Genomic DNA, 20,093 nt, shown 5'->3' on the forward strand with positions numbered 1-20,093 from the left:
GTGACCCTTGGGAATGCTTTTGAATGTACTTTTCACAAGCACCTGGCCTAGCACTATGGTGTGCTCAAGGTCTCAAGACGTACTATCAGAAATTAACTAGAACAACTCATTCATTTATTCATCAACAAACATTTATCGAGGGGCTACTATGGGCTTTAAGGTATCGTAAAGAAACACAGGCTATGGTTCCATCCAAAGAGTGGTGTCGTTGTGTCAGGAAAACAAAACCAACAGACAAGCGGTGGATGCCTCTTTTTACCAAAGTCATGAATGTATCTTGTGTTTGAAGGAAATTTCCCCTTTTATTTACCCGCTGGACAGATGAAACAATAGCTGCTTACATTTCTATGGCATTCTACTGCTGAAAAAGTACTTTTTAGGTACCTGATTCTTTTACTCCTTCCAACAAATTTGCAAACCGGGCACCGTTAGCTCCGTTTGATAAGTGCATAAAGTGCAGAAGTTTCAACACCTTCCACAAAATACTTTGTTAAGGCGTGGAGCCAGCTCTCTGTGCTCCCCCACATGGCCAGCGGCTTCCAGGTTATGGAGCGACCTTAACGGTTGGATTGGGCTAGTGCTGGCTGGATTGGGCTAGTGCTGGCGTGGAGGAGGGGGACCCAAGCGTATACACAAGGATTCACCTTGTTAACTGATCCTTAGAGGTTTCTGGCCAAGGTGGGGGAGGGGGCGCCTTGGGTGAGTATCTGCTGGAAAAATGCATCAATGAATGAATGAGACGATTATTGACGAGCCAGGTCATCATGATTTTGATCGACCAGAGCAAACGTGCCACATCGTTTTCGGGGGGGGGGGGGGGGGGGGGGTTCTTTCCTGCTACGCAGAAGCAGGTGCTGGGTAGAATGCGACCAGGCAAGGGAAAGGCACAAAGGTCCTGAGAAAATACGTCCAGAGTACAAACGGCGGCTCTCTCCCTTCGCCAAAGGCAGTTCCCCTCACACAGCCAAGCTTTTGCCGGTCTCGGTGCCCCGCTCTCCCCCCACCTCCCCCACCCCCGGCCCCAGTTAGCCTGCGGGACGCATCCGCCAGCTCCCGCAGCCTCAGGGGTCAAGCCTTCTGCGCCTCTGACCTCGGCTCGGCAGTGGGAGGGGAGCCGGGGTTGAGCGCAGCTGGGGCGGCCCAGCGCCGGAGGCGGGGCGAGGGGACGGGAGGGGCCCCGGGTGGGCGGGGCCGGCCCCGGGTGGGCGGGGCCGGCCCCGGGTGGGCGGGGCCGGCCCCGGGTGGGCGGGGCCGGCCCCGGGTGGGCGGGGCCGGCCCCGGGTGGGCGGGGCCGGCCCCGGGTGGGCGGGGCCGGCCCCGGGTGGGCGGGGCCCGGGAGGCGGCTGCCGTTGCCCGGCTACCGGAGAGCGCGCAGCCCGCGGCGCAGGGAAGCGTCCGGCTCGCGCGCGAAGAGGACCCCCCCCCCCCCCCCCAGACCCGCCTGCGCGCCGGGTACCCTGCACCCGGCCCTTTCCGCGCGCCCCTTTGGCTGCAAGCCCGCCTGGACCTGCAGGGCGCGACGGGGAGCGGCGGCCGGCGAAGCCTCCCGGGTCACTGGGAAGGTAGGTGCCCGGCTCCGCCGGGGGCCGCGCGGAGGTCCCCCGCCCCCGCCCCGGGTGGGTCCCCGAGGCTCGGCAGCCGGGGAGGAGGCGGCCGCCTGAGGCGAGGGTCGCCGGCGAGGGCTGCTCCGGCGCAGCGGAGGGGAGCGGGCGGACCGAGCCGGGCGAAGGTGACCCCCGGGCGGGGTGACAGCCAGGGGAGGAGGGAGGACGCTCTGCAGATGCTGGAGCTTTGGTCGCGGCCGCGAGGGGGACGCGGGAAAGCGAACGCCTCCGGGTCTCCGCCGGCGGTGGGAGCGGCGGGACTGGGTTTTAACATCCAGGGATCTTGGAAACGGGAAACGGCTTGTGAGGCAGACGTGGGCGCGCGTGTAGATGAACCTGCGGGAGGCTGAAGCCGGGCCCGGAAAGGTGGCGCTGCAGCGTGTGCCCCGGGCGCCCCTGCGTGGACGCGGCGCCCCTGCGTGGACGCGGCGCCCCTGCGTGGACGCGGCGCCCCTGCGTGGACGCGGCGCCCCTGCGTGGACGCGGCGCCCCTGCGTGGACGCGGCGCCCCTGCGTGGACGCGGCGCCCCTGCGTGGACGCGGCGCCCCTGCGTGGACGCGGCGCCCCTGCGTGGACGCGGCGCTGCTCGGGGGAAGCGGGCGCAGGCCTGGCCTGCCCGCCCCGCCGCCGTGGGGCGGGGCAGAGGACACTCTCGGCCCTTACGAGCCCTCCGTAAACAAATTCCGTGGAAGCGGAATCTCGCAGACCGCGGACCATCTGTCAGGACGGTGATGGGCAGAGCAGGTCGTAGACGAGGGAGGAAGGTCAGTGCTCGCGGCCCTCGTCTGGGTTGCGTCCCAGAGAAATTTACTGATCAACTCTCGAAGATGAAGTTTGGGAGGCTCGGCGTTCAGTGATCCGTTTTGATGGTAGCAAACTGTTCATCGGACATGTGACGAATCCATGTGAGTCTTTTTTTTTTTTTTTTTTTGCATTTTCATCAAAGGACTCGATCTGCAAACACAACCATAAGCCTCGTGCCGTATTTCTTGAGCCGAAATAACTCAAAATATTTATGCAGGTGTAGTTTTCTACTCCATTGACGGTTTTCCTTTACTAGAAGACAGTTTCTTCACATAAACAGGAAACAGTTATTGTTAAACATGACTTATGCAAACGGAAGATTTTAATATGCTGTTATTTCATGATCCGGTACTGCTCTGCAAAAGGGAGGATTATGTTGCATTAGTTCAGGATTTGCTCAGTATGTTTTCTGTTGTGCAGGTTCACCTCGGGCGTTTTTGCCAGTGCTGCTTTCATGTAGTTTGCAAATATTTTATTGCAAAGCGCTGCTTAGTCTCTAATTTAAAGATTGGCAACTTGAAGGGGGTGAGAATGGAGTCCCACTGTGGAAGAAGAACGTGTTGGGCATTAATCATCGTTCACAGAGATGTGGGTGCTTAAAAAGAATTTATCTTGGGTGATATTTATCGAGTTGTCCTGAAAATAATACAAAACCTAGAAATGCATTTCATTGCGAAAATAACACCTTGACATCAATGCATAGCTCTGTAAGTTCTTTATTTTCTGATCTATGAAATGCCATAACATCTACCCTATTACCAAGGCCACGTGACTTTATTGACTTGAGAATTTTTTTCCACAGTAAGTGCTGACTTTGAGACATTGTGTTAGTATTTTCTGGGACATTGATGGAAGTTACCATCCTTGACGAGAGTGTCTTTGGACTAGGCTGCATCTTGAATTTGAAGTTAAGGACATGTGAAGACGTTTATGCACTTGAAATTGTAGTCTTAAAGTACCTTTCCTATCCGGAAAATTGAGTAAGGAACACTCCTCATATAAGCTTTTTAAAAGAAAAGAAAAGGAAATGAAATGTCTTTACTTCAGGTAATCACTGGATTTCATTTGTACCTACCTGCACACAACATATGAATGGAAAAATGGAGACATGTAAGGGTCACATGTTGTCCTTGATATGTTAATTTAATTTACTAGTTACAGCTCTCAATACATGAATCGAGGGCATGTTGGGAATTTTCGAAACATAAGTGAAATATTCAGCTAACACCCATGAAGAGAATTTGATTCTCCTTTGTCGTGTATTTAAATCTCCAAGCTTAGCCCAATCCCCTGTGATCACTTCCATCACTCAGAAATTAGTAAAACACAAAAAACTGCAGGCACCGTGAACATATGAAGAAAGCAAGTCCTTTCAAATCTGCCCAGTCAATATTTAAAGTCAAGCATTTAAAATTCGGGGAAAGGCCAACATACCCTATCTCTGTTGATGACAGGTTGAATAAGAATACCCACCTTGAATAAATGTACACTCCAAATAAATAGACAGCTGCTTATGTGATAAGAGCCAGGAGCGGTTCAACAGTGAAGTACATTTGTCTCATGGCAGCTGATTATTATGAAACGTTCGTAGCCTTTTTAGAGTAACTTTCTAACTGAAGAAACAACAGTAAAGCAGTGTGAACACAGTTTCTTTTCGTGATTTACGTTGAGCAGTGAGTTCATTCATTGTATTTCATCCACCTAAAATGTTTACATTTAAAAGTAAGATGTTTAAACAGTATCGGGCTATCTTTTAGTCCACACATCACAGAATATGTACCTTTTAAACTGAAGTTTTAAAACCTGGGCTTTACAAAGAGAACAGGCACCCATCAGCAATTAGGTAAAACAAAGGAACTTGTGTATCTGGAGATTAAATATTATGGAGCCACTCTTCAGTGGGCTTGGATAGGTTTAACACGAGGAGATCTAAAAGAACGGACGCCACTTATACTGGAAAAGAACCCTTCGAATGTTTCAAAGAGAAGCTTTGGAACCGATCCAGACTTCTAAAATAAAAATTGAAACAGCTGTGTTTTAGAAATGGCTGTGCGCAGTTCTCTGAAGATACGCCGTGTCGGCCTTTGAGGCCCCCACACTCCTTCATGCTACCGTTGTTCTATTTGCATTTTGAGACAGAAAAACATTTATGAATTGCAGTGAGGTGGGGGGAGGTGCCCTAGTTACAGTATGCCACATTTCTCGAGAACCCTGACCGTGATTTTCCTAAGGCAAAGATGAGAGAGTCCACAACTCAGAGAAACCAAAAGAATTCATCTTCAAAAACCCTGTCCTGGGTTAAGTTCCTAAAAAAAAAAAAAAAAAAAAAAAAAAAAAAAAAAAAAATTATTGTAGAAGCCTTGACAGTGAGTGGCCCCTAATGTTTTTGAACTTTGGGGGAATTGAAGGTATTGTGTTGGGCAACAGAACGTTGTAAAGCTTGTGGAGTTTCTAGTAGAAACTATTTCATGATCTGAAAAAGGGAAATCTTTCTCATTTCCCAGCCAACAACAATATGTATATCCTTATTACTGCATGCCTTGGTGAGGCTTCCTAGGCTACAAAGAGGCTGCCCACCGTATGATGTAGGAAGAATGGTTTTCAGAACGTCAGGCAATGGAGGGCTAAGGTGGGAGGAGGCCAGAGGCCGGGGTCACTGTCCTGCTTGGAAATAGCCATACCCTACATTGCTAACTAGTTTTTATTCTCTCGGCATCTGGGACTGACCTTATTTCTAAGCCATTTATGATTATGGTCCACCATTAAAAAGGCCGTATGCATAGCACTGGCTTTATTTCAAAGCTGATTTTTATAAATTGTAAGCCTGCCAGTTTACTTTAATGTTGATTTTTTAAAAAAATATTTCAGTTTATTGCATATTGGAAAAACGTATGAGTTGAATGTAGCCTTATTACATAATGGTAATACAGTTTTATGAGATGAAAACTGTTACCTATTGCGGGCACTGTATGTTGGATAATAAATCAAATAACCGTAAAAGGATAAAAAACTAAAATTAATTTATTCTGGAAAAAATATCCAGGCTATTCGAATTACTCTGAAATGCATGCATTCTGGTCATTCGTAAGACAAAAAATAAAGGTCATTCTCAGAGAGAGTTAATGGATTGTTAACATTAGAAAAATAAATACCAGATTCTTCGTTAGTGATCTTTGTTAATATGATAGCACGATATTCAAGAAGTGGGGTCCTGAACTGAATCGTGTTCTACCAAAGCAATTTATATTTCGATCTCAAGTTACAGCTGCACATATTTTCAACACCTATTGTTTTAGTCCTTATAACAATCATAAGAGCTAAGAGGTTATAGCTAATTAGTGAATTTCTCCATTCATTCAGTGTGTACTGGGCACATATTTTGGGTTAGAGTTCTACAGTGAAATCAGTTAATCTTGCCATTAAGTCCTCCAACCATAATTGGTGGTAAACTCAAATGGGTTGGTTGGTGCTGAAGTGAAGGGAGGGTTCTCAGTGTGCATTAGGGAGTGGTGGAGACTGGGGCGCTAGGACGTATATGTTCTGCGTGAGGGACAACTGATAGCTCAGCTCTAGCTCGTGCTGCCTTGATGTGGGACTCATGGTTGCCAGATTTTCTGGTTTTTCAAGAGAATTCTTTATTTTTGATATTGGAAACTTATTTTAAAAAATTAGGGGCGCCTGGATGGCTCAGTCAGTTAAGGGTCTGACTTTGTCTCGGGTCATGATCTCACAGCTGGTGGGTTCGAGCCCCGCGTTGGGCTCTGTGCTGACAGCTCGGAGCCTGGAGCCTGCTTGGGATTCTGTGTGTGTCTCTCTCTCTCTCTGCCCCTCCCCTGCTCACACTCTGTCTCTCTTTCTCTGTGTCTCAAAAAATAAGTAAACATTGAAAAAACAAAGTAAGAACTACATCGGGCTGCAGAGAGAGTGGACTAACCGGGTAATTATGCTGCGGGGCGGAGAGGAACCCAGGGTGCAGGGGCGGTGCCAGGGAAGCACGAAGGAGAGGTGTCATTCTAGATTCAGGGAGAGCCCAGAAGAACTTTGACAGATTGTGGGCCAGGCGTGGCAGATAGAGTCACGGGACACGTAGGAAGGACCCAAGACAAAAGAGGGGCGGTCACGGAGCCAGCTGCAGGTGGAGACGGCTGCCGTGGTTTGGGATCCGGTGGTCTGGCCGGCCGATGGGAGGTGGCGCCCATAACTGCTCCTCTCTAGCGGGCTCCTGTGAACGGCTGCTGGGGGCCTGGTTTCTTGGCCTGAGGACACAGCAGCGTAGGTTTCCGTGATCTGGACAAGGAAGCAGAGGGCGTGTGCGTTGCCGCGCCCCCTGGATCTGCCCCCGTTAGTGGCTGGCCAGCTAGGACATATCGTGTGAGTTACCCTTCGTTCGAAGGAACAGGCCGAGCAGCTTGACTGGATAAGCAGCCCCTTCTGTGCCGCCGAGCACGACGTCTGCCAGCTCTGCCCCTGAGGCGCCTGTGCCTTCTGTTCCGCTTGCCCGGGTCTCCCAACGCCGCCGCTCTGTTGGGTGCTGTTGATGCAGCCGGTGGGGCAGAAGGGCCAGACGCCTCGAATACAGTAAACCAGGCGTCATTAGGCTTTTCCTCATCGCTTAGCGACAGCCAGTTTCTCTGCACACGTTTTGCGAGAATGGTGGCTTGGTGGTTAGTAGGCGCTATCTGGTCTGGACCGTTTCGGCAAACTGTGAAAACCCATGATCCCGGTAATTTGTATGTGTCGTGGCTGATAAGTCATCTCCAAATAAGCAGAACACTGAAGTCGTTTTCTGTCTGGGCCAGACCCCGAATGCTCAGAAGCTGAAAGCCGTTTCAGTAAATACCTTTTTATTGCCTTGTTTTTATTTTAAATATCATTCTTTGAACACTTGTTATTTCGTTACGTTTTCCTTCTTTTTATGAACGCCGAAGCATCTCACAAAGTATTTCGCTTTATTCCGGGAAATGCAAAGTCACACTTACAACACCCTACCAGCTAAATTGTTTGTTTCCAAACAGCCCTTTGCCAGGCTAGACTAAAGGGTGCTTAGGAGATGTCCCCACCCCTGCTAAGCTATGAGCTTCCTCAAAGTGCACCTTTGTACTGTCCTGCCCCAACCTGATATTGCCTCCTTTCAAGCACCTAATAACCGTTTAATCAAAGCGTGCTGAATAAATGAGTACATCGTTACATGTGTTATTTGGGTATATAGTTTTGCTTTTGTTGATCAGTTTTGCTCAGGCACTCCTACTGTGCCAAATGACCATTGGGTGCCACGGCGTATGATGATCCAACCCTGAGTCGACCTGGCAGGGTGGCTGCGAGCCTCGCTTTGGAGTTACCAGGCGTGAACTCGATTCGGTTTTCACCTTCCTATCACGTGTCCTTGACCCCTGGTCTTCTCTCATCTCGGGTGGGAATAAATATCTACTTTACAGTGTGGGAGTAAGGGAAAAAAATTATACGTTTCGTAAAGCCTTACCGCAACCCTCAACATATAAGTGCTTAGTGCAGACTTTGAATTGATTCTTAGTGTTTGAATGTTTTGTGCAGACCCGTGGGTCTAGAGATCTAAAGCATCACCAGCCACCGGACTGTGGCCATCTGAATAATGTCTCCTGCCTGTCTACCAGGTTACGGTCTTCAAGAACTGTCACACGCATTGGATCATATGGCCTCCAATAATAACGTCATCGACAACAGTAATCATCGCTAACACCGATGCAGCACTTACTAGAAAGTTTGTGTCAATGAACTTTCCCCGGAAGTGCTTTTTAAGTGCTGTTAAACTCACAGGAAGTTCAGGAGGTGTTGTCACTGTGCCCTATGTAGAGATGAGGAAACTGAGACTCGGATTGAGGAACTTGTCCAAGTTCACATGCTAATGAGTGACCTTGGCAGGAACAACTGCGGTAGTAATGACATCAGCCCCAGTCATCCGTTAAGCGTCTGTTCTGTTTTAGGTGCTGGGCTAAGCGCTTTATAAACATCATCTCAGGTAATCCCCACAACTCCCTTGTGAGATAGGTTCTGTCTTTATGGCTATGTAGTTTCAAAGTGACATCGCTAAGAAACGGGACTGAAAACCCACGCGTTCTGGTTGCCATTTTCCCTTGACAGTTTCCCCTAAGACCAGGGTGTTTTTACCCGTGTCGGGCTTACGTGCAGAAAACTGTTTGAACCTGGATTTTAGATCATCCCAACTGCTGTCAGAACAGTCGACCCAGTCAAAATTATTTCCCAGCCCCTTGGTATAAAAAAGCCAAGCTAAGAGAGAAGTCACAGAAAAGAGAAGTGACATAGTCCAACAGCACATTTCAATCTCTAGCTCCTGGAAACCTAGGAAAAAAAAAAAAACAAAAAAACTGCTCACATTTTTTAAAGTGAATTAGGATTTTTAGAGAGAAAAATCCTCCTTCAGTCCTGCCTTCTAGTACAACGCACTTAATACCCATTATGAGATAGTAATAAGATATATCTGAGATGGAATGTTTATTCTCGTTCACCTCAGAATATGTGCAACCAACTCTCACCTGTTTTCCACAACACATTCATCGTTTTGTGCTTCTCCACGCATTTAATCCGGCAAACATTTGTGTGCCTGTGTGTGCCAGGCAGTATTCTAGGCACCGGAAATACAGAGAGTAATGATGCGTGCTCCCTATTTTCAAGGAACATACAATCTGGTGAGCGAAAATAAGCATAACTGCTAGGCCATACGATCGGTACTGTGCATGGAGGCAAGAAAGGCCTCTAGGGCCACAGGGAGCAGATGTCTTCAGCGTGCTTGCTCGTGGACAGCATCTCAGCAGGGCGACAGTTGACCTGGTTCTCGGAGGGATTGAGGGGGGACGTCTCTCAAGACCAAAGTTACAGTCTGTGCAACAGGGGAAGACCACGGGCGTTCAGGAAGAGCGTGGCTGTTGGGCTGTGGCACAGCCAGAGGGGCATGAGAGCAGTGACCAGGCGGGCAGGCCAGCAGGTGAGACTGTAAGGGCCTAGGTCCAGGCAGAGGAGTTTAAAGGATAATTTGCAAATGTAAACCCACTCAAGCTATTCAATTTAGCATATGTGTTGGGAGAATAACACAAGTCAGCACATAGGCTATAGTTCCATTCAGTTTCTACCTTAAAAAAATCTAAAAAAAAAAAAAAATCTGTCTTTCTGAGGCACAAATCATAGTACTGTATTTAATTTTGCTTTTTCCTTAATAGTGTTTATGTGATTTTTATCTCGTCACTTCTTTTCATTTGTAGACTTTTCAAGCAGGACTCTGCAGTTTATCTTTTTGCCTGAAGAACATTATACATGTATTTTTTTCATTTACTTCATGAACAATGAAATACTTACACTACAAAGAAGTTTTAGGAAACGGGAAAACGTTCAGCCAGGATGCCACGATATGAAGGAACCTAACCGTTGATGGTATCCTGGCTCCTTTATTATTTTTTTAAACTTTTTTTAAGTTTATTTATTTATGAGAGAGAGAGAGAGAGAGAGAGAGAGCGCGCGCGCGCATGAGTTGGGGAGGGGCAGAGAGAGAGAGGGAGACACAGAATCCGAAGCCGGCTCCAGGCTCCGAGCTGCCAGCATAGAGCCCAATGTGGGGGTCGAACCCACGAACCGTGAGATCATGACCTGAGCCGAAGTCGGACGCTTAACCGACCGAGCCACCCGGGCGCCCCTGGCTCATTTATTTTTGTACATAAAACAGGTGTATCTTCTGAATCATATTGCCATGACTTCTCACTTGGTGTGCATGGTAGTGATGGCCGCGGCCGGAAGATGCTAAGTATTTGTGTTCCGTCCCCAGCAGTGGGTACGGTATCCCAGTATAGCGATCTGTCCAGACCAGTTGCCTGATTGTGCTGTACTCTGACTCTGTCAATCTCTTTTTTTCTCATGTTTTGTGTAAATGCACGGGTATTTATACCCTCTTTTCCATATTAGCTAAATCCATACGGATTTTATGCTACTACTTTTCAAAATTAGCACATTTTTAACAATCAGGACCATGTCGAAAAAGAGATAACCTGAAGCATACTTTTTAGGGAATGTGAGTTTATCTCATCCCAATCCTGTGTCTGCACAAGCAGGAAGCCGCATGGTTGGGTAATTGCTGGGTCATTCTGAGATATGCAAGGAGGAAAAAAGATGTGACCAAAAAGCTAGAAAAGCAAAAGCGAACAAACAAACAAAAACACCCCACAACACTTGGAATTCGCTCAGAATGGGTCATTCATTCAGCAAACGTGTAAATGATTCCTCATTGCCCCGATACTTGGACCTACTCAGGCGACTGGAGTGACCTTGTGGGTTGTTGCTGTCCCGGCTTGTTCAGGCTCACCCCTGGCTGGCTGCTTGGCCAGCAGTGACACAACCACCCGCCCGGCCCCGCTCCACTTCCTTTGTTGTTATCGTTACTGTCTTTCTTGAGGTCTTTGGCCCACAGTTCTGGTTCTCTGCCCTGGTTTGTTTGTTTGTTTGTTTGTTTGTTTTAATTGATGTTCATTTTTGAGAGAGAGAGAGACAGAGACAGAGTGCAAGCATGGGAGGGGTAGAGCGAGAGGGAGACACAGAATCCGAAGCAGGTTCCAGGCTCCGAGCGGTCAGCACAGAGCCCGACGCGGGGCTCGAACCCACGGACCGCGAGATCGTGACCTGAGCTGAAGTCGATGCTTCACCGAGTGAGCCGCCCAAGCGCCCCTGCTCTGATTTCTTTCTAAGTGGCCTGACTGTCTGCTCTGGGTGTCTGTTAGTTTTAGAAGATTCCACTTGGAAGGGAAACTGAACCCTTGTTTCTCTACCTGATGGATGGAGCTGCCAGCTGAATGTTCACTTCTTCTTTTTTTAAAAAAACATAAATCTCTTCTCTTGACGTTGTGTGGACCTGTAAAAAAGGCAACCCTGTTTGTTGCCACATTTTAGGTCCTTTCTCGCAAAGATGAAGAGGTCTGGTTTACCTTTTGTTGAAAGGCAACTGCCTCCAATTTCATCACTTGTGAATGATTTTTAGGTGTTTTAAAACAAATGCTTATTTTTCTGCCCGGAGATCACCTTCACTGTACTGTTGGCGGAGGAACTCACGCATGCCAGACATCGGCCGTATCGGCCTCTTAGTGGAGCTGAAGCCCCACCGTCCAAGCGTCGTGACTGTGTCGCCGAGGATAGTGACGCAGGGACACGCGAGCCAACCCACCTGGGTGTGCGCCCTGCCCTGCCTCTTACTGGCAGCGTGGCCTAGTGCGGTGTGATCCAGCCCTCTCTGAGCCTCAGTTTCCCCATCCCTAAAGCGGGGATAATGACGGTATCTCCCTTCTGGAGCACTTCGGAAGGTAAACGAGCTAATGCGCTGGAGACGGTCCCTGGCGGAGAGTGGTTGGCACATGTTTACTGTTGTTTTACCGCTATTATTCCCCTCTTGGCACTGACCAAACCCATCTCCATGGAGGTTGATATAGTCGCTGTTTGGATATACCTCTCTGCTGGGTGGAGTAGTTTGGACACTGTCGAGGCCTGGGTAGAAAATAAAGGCATGTGTGGGGGCTCCCGGTTGGCTCCGTCAGTAGAGCACGCGGCTCTTGATCTTGGGGTTTTAAACGCGAACCCCACATTGGATGTAAAGACTACTTCAAAAAATAAGATCTTTTTTTAAAAAAAGAAGAAAATAAAGTCATGGATAGCCCAGGAATTCGGAGCCAGAAAGAATTTTGGACCGATTTCAGAAGGACAAAGCTTTCATTCTCCCAACCGAAATTGTTAAAGGCTTACCTATTGTTTGTCTGTGTATCTTTTACAGAGCGATTTCCTTTAAAACATAAATAGTATTACCTAGTATATCTATTAACGGTAAACATTCTAGAGTAAATACAAGAACACGGTGACCAGTGTTATTCCGGTTAACTAGATCTTCTTGTCTTTTAGAAAACTCTTCAACAAAAGGGAGCCATGACTTTCAAAGCGCACCTGGGACAAGAGAGGGCATTCCGCACCGTTGTGGTTTTACTGGCCTATTTGGTAAGTCAAGTCTTTACTTTCATAAGAATGTGGGAAAGAATCGCTATAAATTGTATTGAAACTGTTTTGTTTTTCCAGGGCCATCTTTTCAATTTTTCCTTCAAATTGTATTTTATCAACGTCGCATGTAATTAAGAAGCAAAGATTGCTGCCGAGTCTTGACATTTGTACTGATGGTTACAATTATTTTCTTCTTTTAAGTTGATTTATTTATTTTGAGACAGAGACAGCGTGAGTCGGGGAGGGGACAGAGAATCCCAAGCAGCCTCTACATGCGCTGTCAGCACGGAGGAACCCCAGGAGGGGCTCGAATTCACAGAACTCTGAGATCATGACCTGAGCTGAAACCAAGAGTCGGACACTTAACAGACTGAGCTACCCAGGCGCCCCTAAAATTATTTTACTACATTTAGATGAAGCAATAAAATCACAGCGTAACTTATAACCAATGACAATGGTGCTCCCTTGGGTTTATAGGCAGATGCCTCTACAATACACCCTAGACCCTGACGAGACCAGATTCTAATTGGAGTTCGTGACTTCCATGGTGTGTGAAGACACTAGAATTGACTTTTAAAAGAGCTGTTATTTTTATACGGTTACTTATATCCTTCTTGGTCCCAAAAAGGATTAAAGACAGTTGGAGAGTTTTAATGTTTGAAAACTTGACACAAAGGACCTATAAGATGTTCACAAGAATTGAAATTCATTAAATCTGGAGATAGGATCATCACCTGCAAATGTGAAAAGACTTATTTACCCTGAAGACGGTACCTGAAGTCTTCTTGAAAGACAAAGTAAGGGGAAATGGGTCACATTGGATTCTGAGGTTCAGGTATGGCAAGGAAAATTTCCTTTCTTTCAGTTGGGGCTGTTAAACGTTCGAATGACTGGTCTAGGAGGGAGGTCGTGGAATTTCTTTCGCAAAGCCATTGCAGTCTCTTTGTGGCGGAATGGAGTCTCGTACCTCTCTTAAATAAAATCAGACTCCTTAAGATGGGTAGTCAAGGGGAGTTAAGAGAGGCGGGAAGATATTATTAGGCCGTTAGCCCCAGATCATTTTCTAGTGCTGAACTCTGCCTTGAATCCTCCCCTTCTGCCTGCTCAAGAGGTTCAGGCTTTGATTTTATTCAATTAGTTGCAGGACATCATTGTAGACACTCTCGTGTCAAGGTGGAGGCAGTTTGTACTAAATAATGGCTCATTATTACAACCATCAAAAACAATTTCCGATACCCCTGTGTGTGACAGGCATTCTACAGAGCAACAGTCTGCTTGCCCAGTGCTTCTTACTTAGAAAAGGGAATAGGCCATTCATTAAAAAAAAAAAAAAAAAAAAAAGACCTCATTCAGGGAATACAGAGGAGAATCAGGTTTATTGATTTATTTGTCCACTGACTTGTTCAGAAAGTGATTTTTCTTCCTAAAGTGAAAATTAAATCGGCCTCACTCCGCATTAACATTGACATTCAGTGCTTATATGAATAACACTGATAATGTTGCTGCTTTCTTGCAAAAAAAAAATGTGATGAACTTACTTTAAAATAACGTTTTTGGGAGGCACCTTGCTGACTCAGGTGTCCGACTTCAGCTCAGGTCATGGTCTCACGATCTGTAGGTTTGAGCCTTGCATCGGGCTCTGTGCCGACAGTTCAGAGCCTGGAGCCTGCTTCCGATTCTGTGTCTCCCTCTCTCTCCCCGTCTCCCGCTCACCCTCTGTCTCTCTCTCTCTCTTTCTCAAAAATAAAAAAATATAACGTTTGGGAAACTTTTTTTTTTTTTTCAGGTATGTAGAGTGATTTGCGAAACAGGAGACTGTAGACAGCAAGAATACAGAGATGGGTCTGGAAATTGCGTTCTCTGCAAGCAATGTGGGCCAGGCATGGAGCTGTCTAAGGTAGGTATCGGATGCATGGAGAAGGGGTAGATCTGTGTTTTTAAAATACATTCTTTCTGGCTAGATTCTTTTAGTTAATTACTAGTGAAGATTTGACACCATGAGATAATTCTTGGATCGTTAGGTTACTTTCTTTTTTTAATTTTGTGGGGGGGGGGGGGGTGCATCTGGTGGCTCAGTGGGTTAATCATCCGACTTCAGCTCAGGTTATGATCTCATGGCTCCTGAGATCAAGCCCCTCATTGGGCTCTGTGCTGATGGCTCAGAGCCTGGAGGCTGCTTCAGATTCTGTGTCTCCTCCTCTCTCTGCCCCTCCCTGGCTCACACTCTGTCTCTCTCTCTCAAAAATAAATAAACATTTACTTTTATTTTTAGTTTATTTATTTTGAGAAAGAGCTGATGAGCAGGGGAGGGGCAAAGAGAAAGAGGGAGAGAGAGAATCCCAAGGAGGCTCCGTGATGTCAGCACAGAGCCCGACTCGGGGCTCAATCTCACAAATCGTGAGATCATGACCTGAGCCGAAATCCAGAGTCAGATGCTTACCTGACTGAGCCACCCAGGCGCCCGTCCCTATGTTACTTTAGCCAAAGATTGCACAGTTCTCTTTCCAATACCTTTGATTCATATGTCTTACTGAGATAAAGGAAGTAGGTTCCAATAATTAGAATTTAGTACATGTTTTATGTAATTTGTGTTATTGTATTTCGTTGAAAGAATAGAATGATTAAGGTGTATTTGCATTAATTAAAAAGAATCAATGTTTACTAAAGATTTAAAAATAAAGGAGTGATAAGAGAAAATGCTAGTGATACCTTCTCTTACTGGACCTTCTTTTTCTTAAAATGAATATTCCCATTGCTGGTCCAAAAGTAGCACCTACAGTAACCACGTCCCATGGCAGCAGTTACTTTCCAAACCAGGGTTTTGCACATTCTTTTGACAACGTGCATGATTGTTAGTCTCCCCATGTTGGGTGTATGTTACTCCCAAGATCGTTTTAAATATATTCATCTTGACCACTGTGTGTTAAGAAGCATATTTCAGAATCGTGGATATTCTCACTGCCTTCCTCTTTTATGGGCATGTTTGGAGCTAAACATCCATTTGCTTTATTTTCTGACCTTTTGAAGATGTTACTAGTTGTGGATAATTGGTATCTCATTTTGTTCTAAATCATCAGTCTTCCTCGCAGAAAAGGAACAAAAGGTTTTTCTTTTTACTTAGAGTGACGTTCCAAAGAGAAGTCCTTTTCCCCTACAGACTACCCTCCTTTAATGTGGACTCTTGTCACGCATAGAGTTTTGACCAATGATCTACAACCAGCAGGAAACAAAATGTCATGCGTTCCCCAACTGATTCCCGGTGGATGGCTTTCCTCTGCTTGTTGTGTTAAGTGGTGCCTTTTAGTACCCAGGGCCTTTACGTTTGGATTGAAGCTGGCGGACCTTCGGATCCTGTGTTATGTTAACTGTAGCATTTCCACCGCTGGTATTTTTCAGTCTCTGTTGATTGTAGTAAGGTGCATTTTCAGGTGCGTTTTGTTGTGTTGGGCCGACAGGGATTCTTTGGAGCCGACTGAAGGTCTGGGATCAGTGCGTAACGTAGTTACAAATGCAGACAGTGCCCGAGAGGAAAATAGATGATGAAGTTGCTACCCCTCAGAAGTTCCTCTTTTCCCAAATCTCTGGGCAAATCTGAGTGAAATGTCACAGATGCTGAGAGACGCAGAAAACATTTTTCGAGAGGCTGCTTCCTTTCCTTCATCCTTTGAATTTAGAAAATATAACCTCCAAGTAATTTCTGGGGAATCAGACCAGACGATGAAGCTTCTATGAGTTCTAAATTTTTTTTATTGAGTATTAAAAAAAAACTTTTTAAATGTTTATTTATTTTGAGAGAGAGAGAGAGCGAGTGCGTGTGAGCATGAATGGGGGAGGGGCAGAGAGAGAAGACACAGAATCCGAAGCAGGCTCCAGGCTCCGAGCTGTCAGCACAGAGCCCGACGTGAGGCTTAAACTCATGAACCATGAGATCATGACCCGAGCCGAAGTCGGACGCTTAACCGACTGAGCCACCCAGGCGCCCCTTTAGCATTTTTATCTAAGCTGTTTTATTAAAAATGTTTATTTAAAAACACCTAACTTTCTAATTGAAAAAATAGGATGAAGGTCCTATCAACTCTGATTTTTTTTTTTTTTTAATAATCCATCTACTGAGATGATCTGGTGATAGTTTTTCTATTTCGTAATTTTTCGTGGATTTCCAGAGGAAATGTTTTTCTCTAGGTAGTAATTTCCCCCAAGTGTTGAAATAGGCGTTTAACCCTCTGACACTGGAATCAACCAAAGGGAAGCCATCTGAATAGTTCTGCCTTTATTACTTAGTGTATTTGTTAATATTTCTGTTTCACTATTTACTCTCATTTTCTTCATTTACAAACGACCAGGACAAACTGAGTGAGAAAGAATAAAACTAAAGGCAATATGTCACTGAAAACTTAGGGTAAGACCCACGCGGGTGCACAAATGTTACAAATGTATACGCCAAGTCCCTGCACAGCCTGGGGTGTCCACCTTGAAGGTAGGCATCTGGAGCTGACCTTGGCTTCCACCCCTGCTTAGCTCCTAGCAGGCAGGCAGAGTATACCTTTGCTAAAGGAGTGAGCAAGTCAGCCAACCTCAGATAGTTTTGGGGAGAAAAAGTGACACTTAAATCTTGTATTATAAAAGTTAATGAATGTGTGTGTGTGTGTGTGTGTGTGTGTGTGTTTTAAATTATGTATTTTGCCAAGTGTCTTATCTTGGTTTTAGCTCCTAGTAAATAAAGTTCCCAACTTAGCCTTGCTTATGGCCTAAGGGAGCAAAGGAGTCAAACACGTCATTGGAAGTATATATATTTGTTTCCTAGTGAACTAATCAAGACAAAGAGCTTGACTTTTTAATAAGCAGTCACCTTGGAGCCAGAAGTTTCTAAACTGTCCATTCATGATTTTACAGTTGCTTCTTTCCGGGCTGCCCTGATTAGGTCTTCTGTAATAACATACATCTTTCAGAGGAAAAAAAAATTAAGTTCTGAGTATATTAAAATCAGATAAATCACTTAAATTAGCAAATATATTCAACAGGTTAGTCATGGTGTCCAGGTTTTACATTTCTGGCTAAAAGTAAGCTTTTTTAAAAAAAAAAATAGTGAAATATTTATAAATAATTGAATTGTTTTTTACTTCTTTCACGAAATATAAGTTTGGATACCTGTTAATCTGTAATGAGATGACTAAGTTCAGTAGTCATTAGCTTTTTAACTGAGGGTTAAAATTTTGGTTACCTGGGGTGCTTGAAATTTTGAATGCCCAATAAACAGTAAATATTTTAAAGTGAGTTATTAAAAAGTAGAAAAGCTGAATCAAATTACTGATAATACAACTAAAGTTTTCTTTACATTAAGGGTAAAAAAAAAAAAAAAAGTGCATTTTCACCAGACAGGAAAGCTTTCAAATAACTATTATTCTAACATTATTAAGTCAATTGTTTTGCTGTAGTAAACATAACTTAAACTTGATGTCCATTTTCTAATATCATTTGTCTCTACCCAAAATACCAAAAGACTGGGTCATGAGGTTCTTCAAGTTATAAACGTGTTTCTGTCTTAAACCTGAAGCCTGGAAATACTCTGGGTAAGCAGGTAGAGTTCATATTTCCATCTGTGGCTTTATTACTCCTAATGATTATTTTCTTTGGAATGCATTCAATTCTGGTTTGTTTTTTGTTTTCCTCAAGATGCCTGGGCTGACTTTCCCATTGTCAGGTCTCTGCCATTTAAAACATGTAGTTGGGTTTGGGGGAAGTTACCGGAATAGCATTCCTGGAGACAGTATGCTTTTTGGTACACCTGTCATGTGTGGTCAGTGGTTCCTCTGACCTCTTTTCACTTCCTTTCAATTATTAGGTAGTAAGAAGTCTGCACAGAAGCTCCAGGCTCATTAATAACTATTGTTGCTTGTTTAGACTGAGACCCTTCCCTTTGCTACCCACTTTTTTTTAAGTTTATATAAAAAAACTTAAAAAAAAGTTTTAAGAGGGGAGGGAGAGAGGGGGAGAGAGAGAGAGACAGACAGAGAGAGAGAGAGAGAGAGAGAGAGAGAGAGAATCCCAAGCAGGCTCCACCCGTCGGTGCAGAGTCCAACGTGGGGCTGAAACTCACAAACCACGAGATCATGACCTGAACTGAAACCAGATGCCCCCAATTAGCCACTTTTTAAATGATTACCTAGTTTAACCTTTCACCCAGGATACTTTGGGTTATGTGCATGAAAAGGATTTCTTGTAACAAATATGCACTGCCTCTCAAATATGCTTTCAGTTCTTATTCTGCAATACATATCATGCAACCAATAGATATTAGTTACCGTTTATTATAATGAGCCAGGTTCTATGTGATATTTATATATTCACTACTGGAGTCCTTTTAACATATGTCTTAAATAGGGGGTATAACGCCTCCTGTCTTATAGATGAGGAAACAGACACAGAGATGATTAGTGGATCAGTCCATTGTCACCGTTAGTAAGTGATGTGCTGGGAGAAGGCGGTGGGGCCACATGGGAGTAATGGTCTTTTTCTCATTTTGAATAATCCTCGAGTACGGTGCTACGGTCGAATTCGCTGCGATGACGGAATGGTCTGTGTCTCCACTGGCCAACACGGGGGTTACTAGCCACTTGAAATGTATTCATGAACACCTGAAAGGTGGCTTGTGTCACCAGAAGCACTGGGTTTTACATTTTATTGCGTGGTAATTGATTAAATTTGAGTTTTGCCACACGCAGTTGTGGCTGTCACATTAGACACTGCAGCTCTAGAGTGGTGAACGTTCCTCCCAAAATTCTGGCCCGGGACCGACTTCTAAAACAAAGGGATCTCCAAATCATGTGGACCTCATGCTTGTGCATTCCAGGAGCCGCCTTCCTGGTCAGCCTCCTTCCTCCCCTTCCTCGTCTGAGCAGCCCTGGTTCCGGCTGCCGCTCTCCAAACACCCACCTGCTTCTGCTTCTGTTTGGTCCGGCCACATGGGCGTCCTGGCTACGGCTCTTCACACCGGGTGGTGCCCTCTGTGTCCCCCTCTTGTGCCTTCTGAGCTGTCTTCCGGCCTTAGCTCTTTGGGTTTCCAGTTCTTTCCCTGAAAGCCCCAAGCATCCTGGCTACTCAGTCAAGTTCTTTTTAGTCATGCAGGCTCATGGGTAGTCTTTCTGTGTCTTGGGGAAAGTGTAGGACAGGCCATGGAGCCGAGTGGGGTCGGCTTTTAGGACGCTCTCCCATGGAACCATAGTCAGTCACTTTCTCTTCCGTGACGGGGCTTAGGTTTCAAAAGTTTATGAGGAAGAGAACTGATAATGCCTTCTTCCTATTTCTGAGGCAAAAAAATACAAACTGTTGTTTTCATAGCTGCATAAGCGGTACACGCTGGACGTTTGGAGCCACGAATGTGCACAGGAGAGCTACACGGCTGGCCTTGCGGCTCACGAAAATAAGCAGCTTGGCGATATGTGGGAGAGGATGACTTTTGTTTTCCCCGAGTGACCACATTAGCCTTTTACTTCTTACCATCTAGAATCTGCGCGGCCGCGGCCCCTCCTCCTCACCGAGTATTATTGCCAACAATGTGCTTTTAACATGATCGCCTCCCAGCAGTAAACCAGGAAACTAGTTTTCGCACGAACCGCTTGAAATAGTCTTCAAGCTTCTGGCACAGTTTTCAAAGGAAGCTTTTCTAACCA

At 45.7% G+C, this 20,093-nt stretch overlaps 1 protein-coding gene across 8 annotated transcripts in view; it reads left to right on the forward strand.

Annotated features, from left to right (window-relative positions):
• Positions 1 to 20,093, forward strand: part of TNFRSF19 (TNF receptor superfamily member 19) — a 93,542-nt gene that overhangs the window by 8,076 nt on the left and 65,373 nt on the right. For 3 of the 8 annotated variants that reach the window (XM_042930717.1, XM_042930327.1, XM_042930807.1), the window contains exons 1-3: positions 2,211 to 2,510; positions 12,331 to 12,423; positions 14,210 to 14,320. In XM_042930717.1, coding sequence (XP_042786651.1) covers positions 12,355 to 12,423; positions 14,210 to 14,320 — 180 coding nt within the window. In that variant the 5' untranslated portion in view covers positions 2,211 to 2,510; positions 12,331 to 12,354. Of the gene's footprint in view, positions 1 to 1,442; positions 1,563 to 2,210; positions 2,511 to 12,330; positions 12,424 to 12,947; positions 13,221 to 14,209; positions 14,321 to 20,093 lie in introns of those variants that run through there. The other 5 variants (XM_042930479.1, XM_042930560.1, XM_042930643.1 and 2 more) reach the window with 3 other exon arrangements.

This window comes from Panthera leo, chromosome A1, assembly GCF_018350215.1.
Source record: "Panthera leo isolate Ple1 chromosome A1, P.leo_Ple1_pat1.1, whole genome shotgun sequence".
Lineage (NCBI taxonomy): Eukaryota > Metazoa > Chordata > Mammalia > Carnivora > Felidae > Panthera > Panthera leo.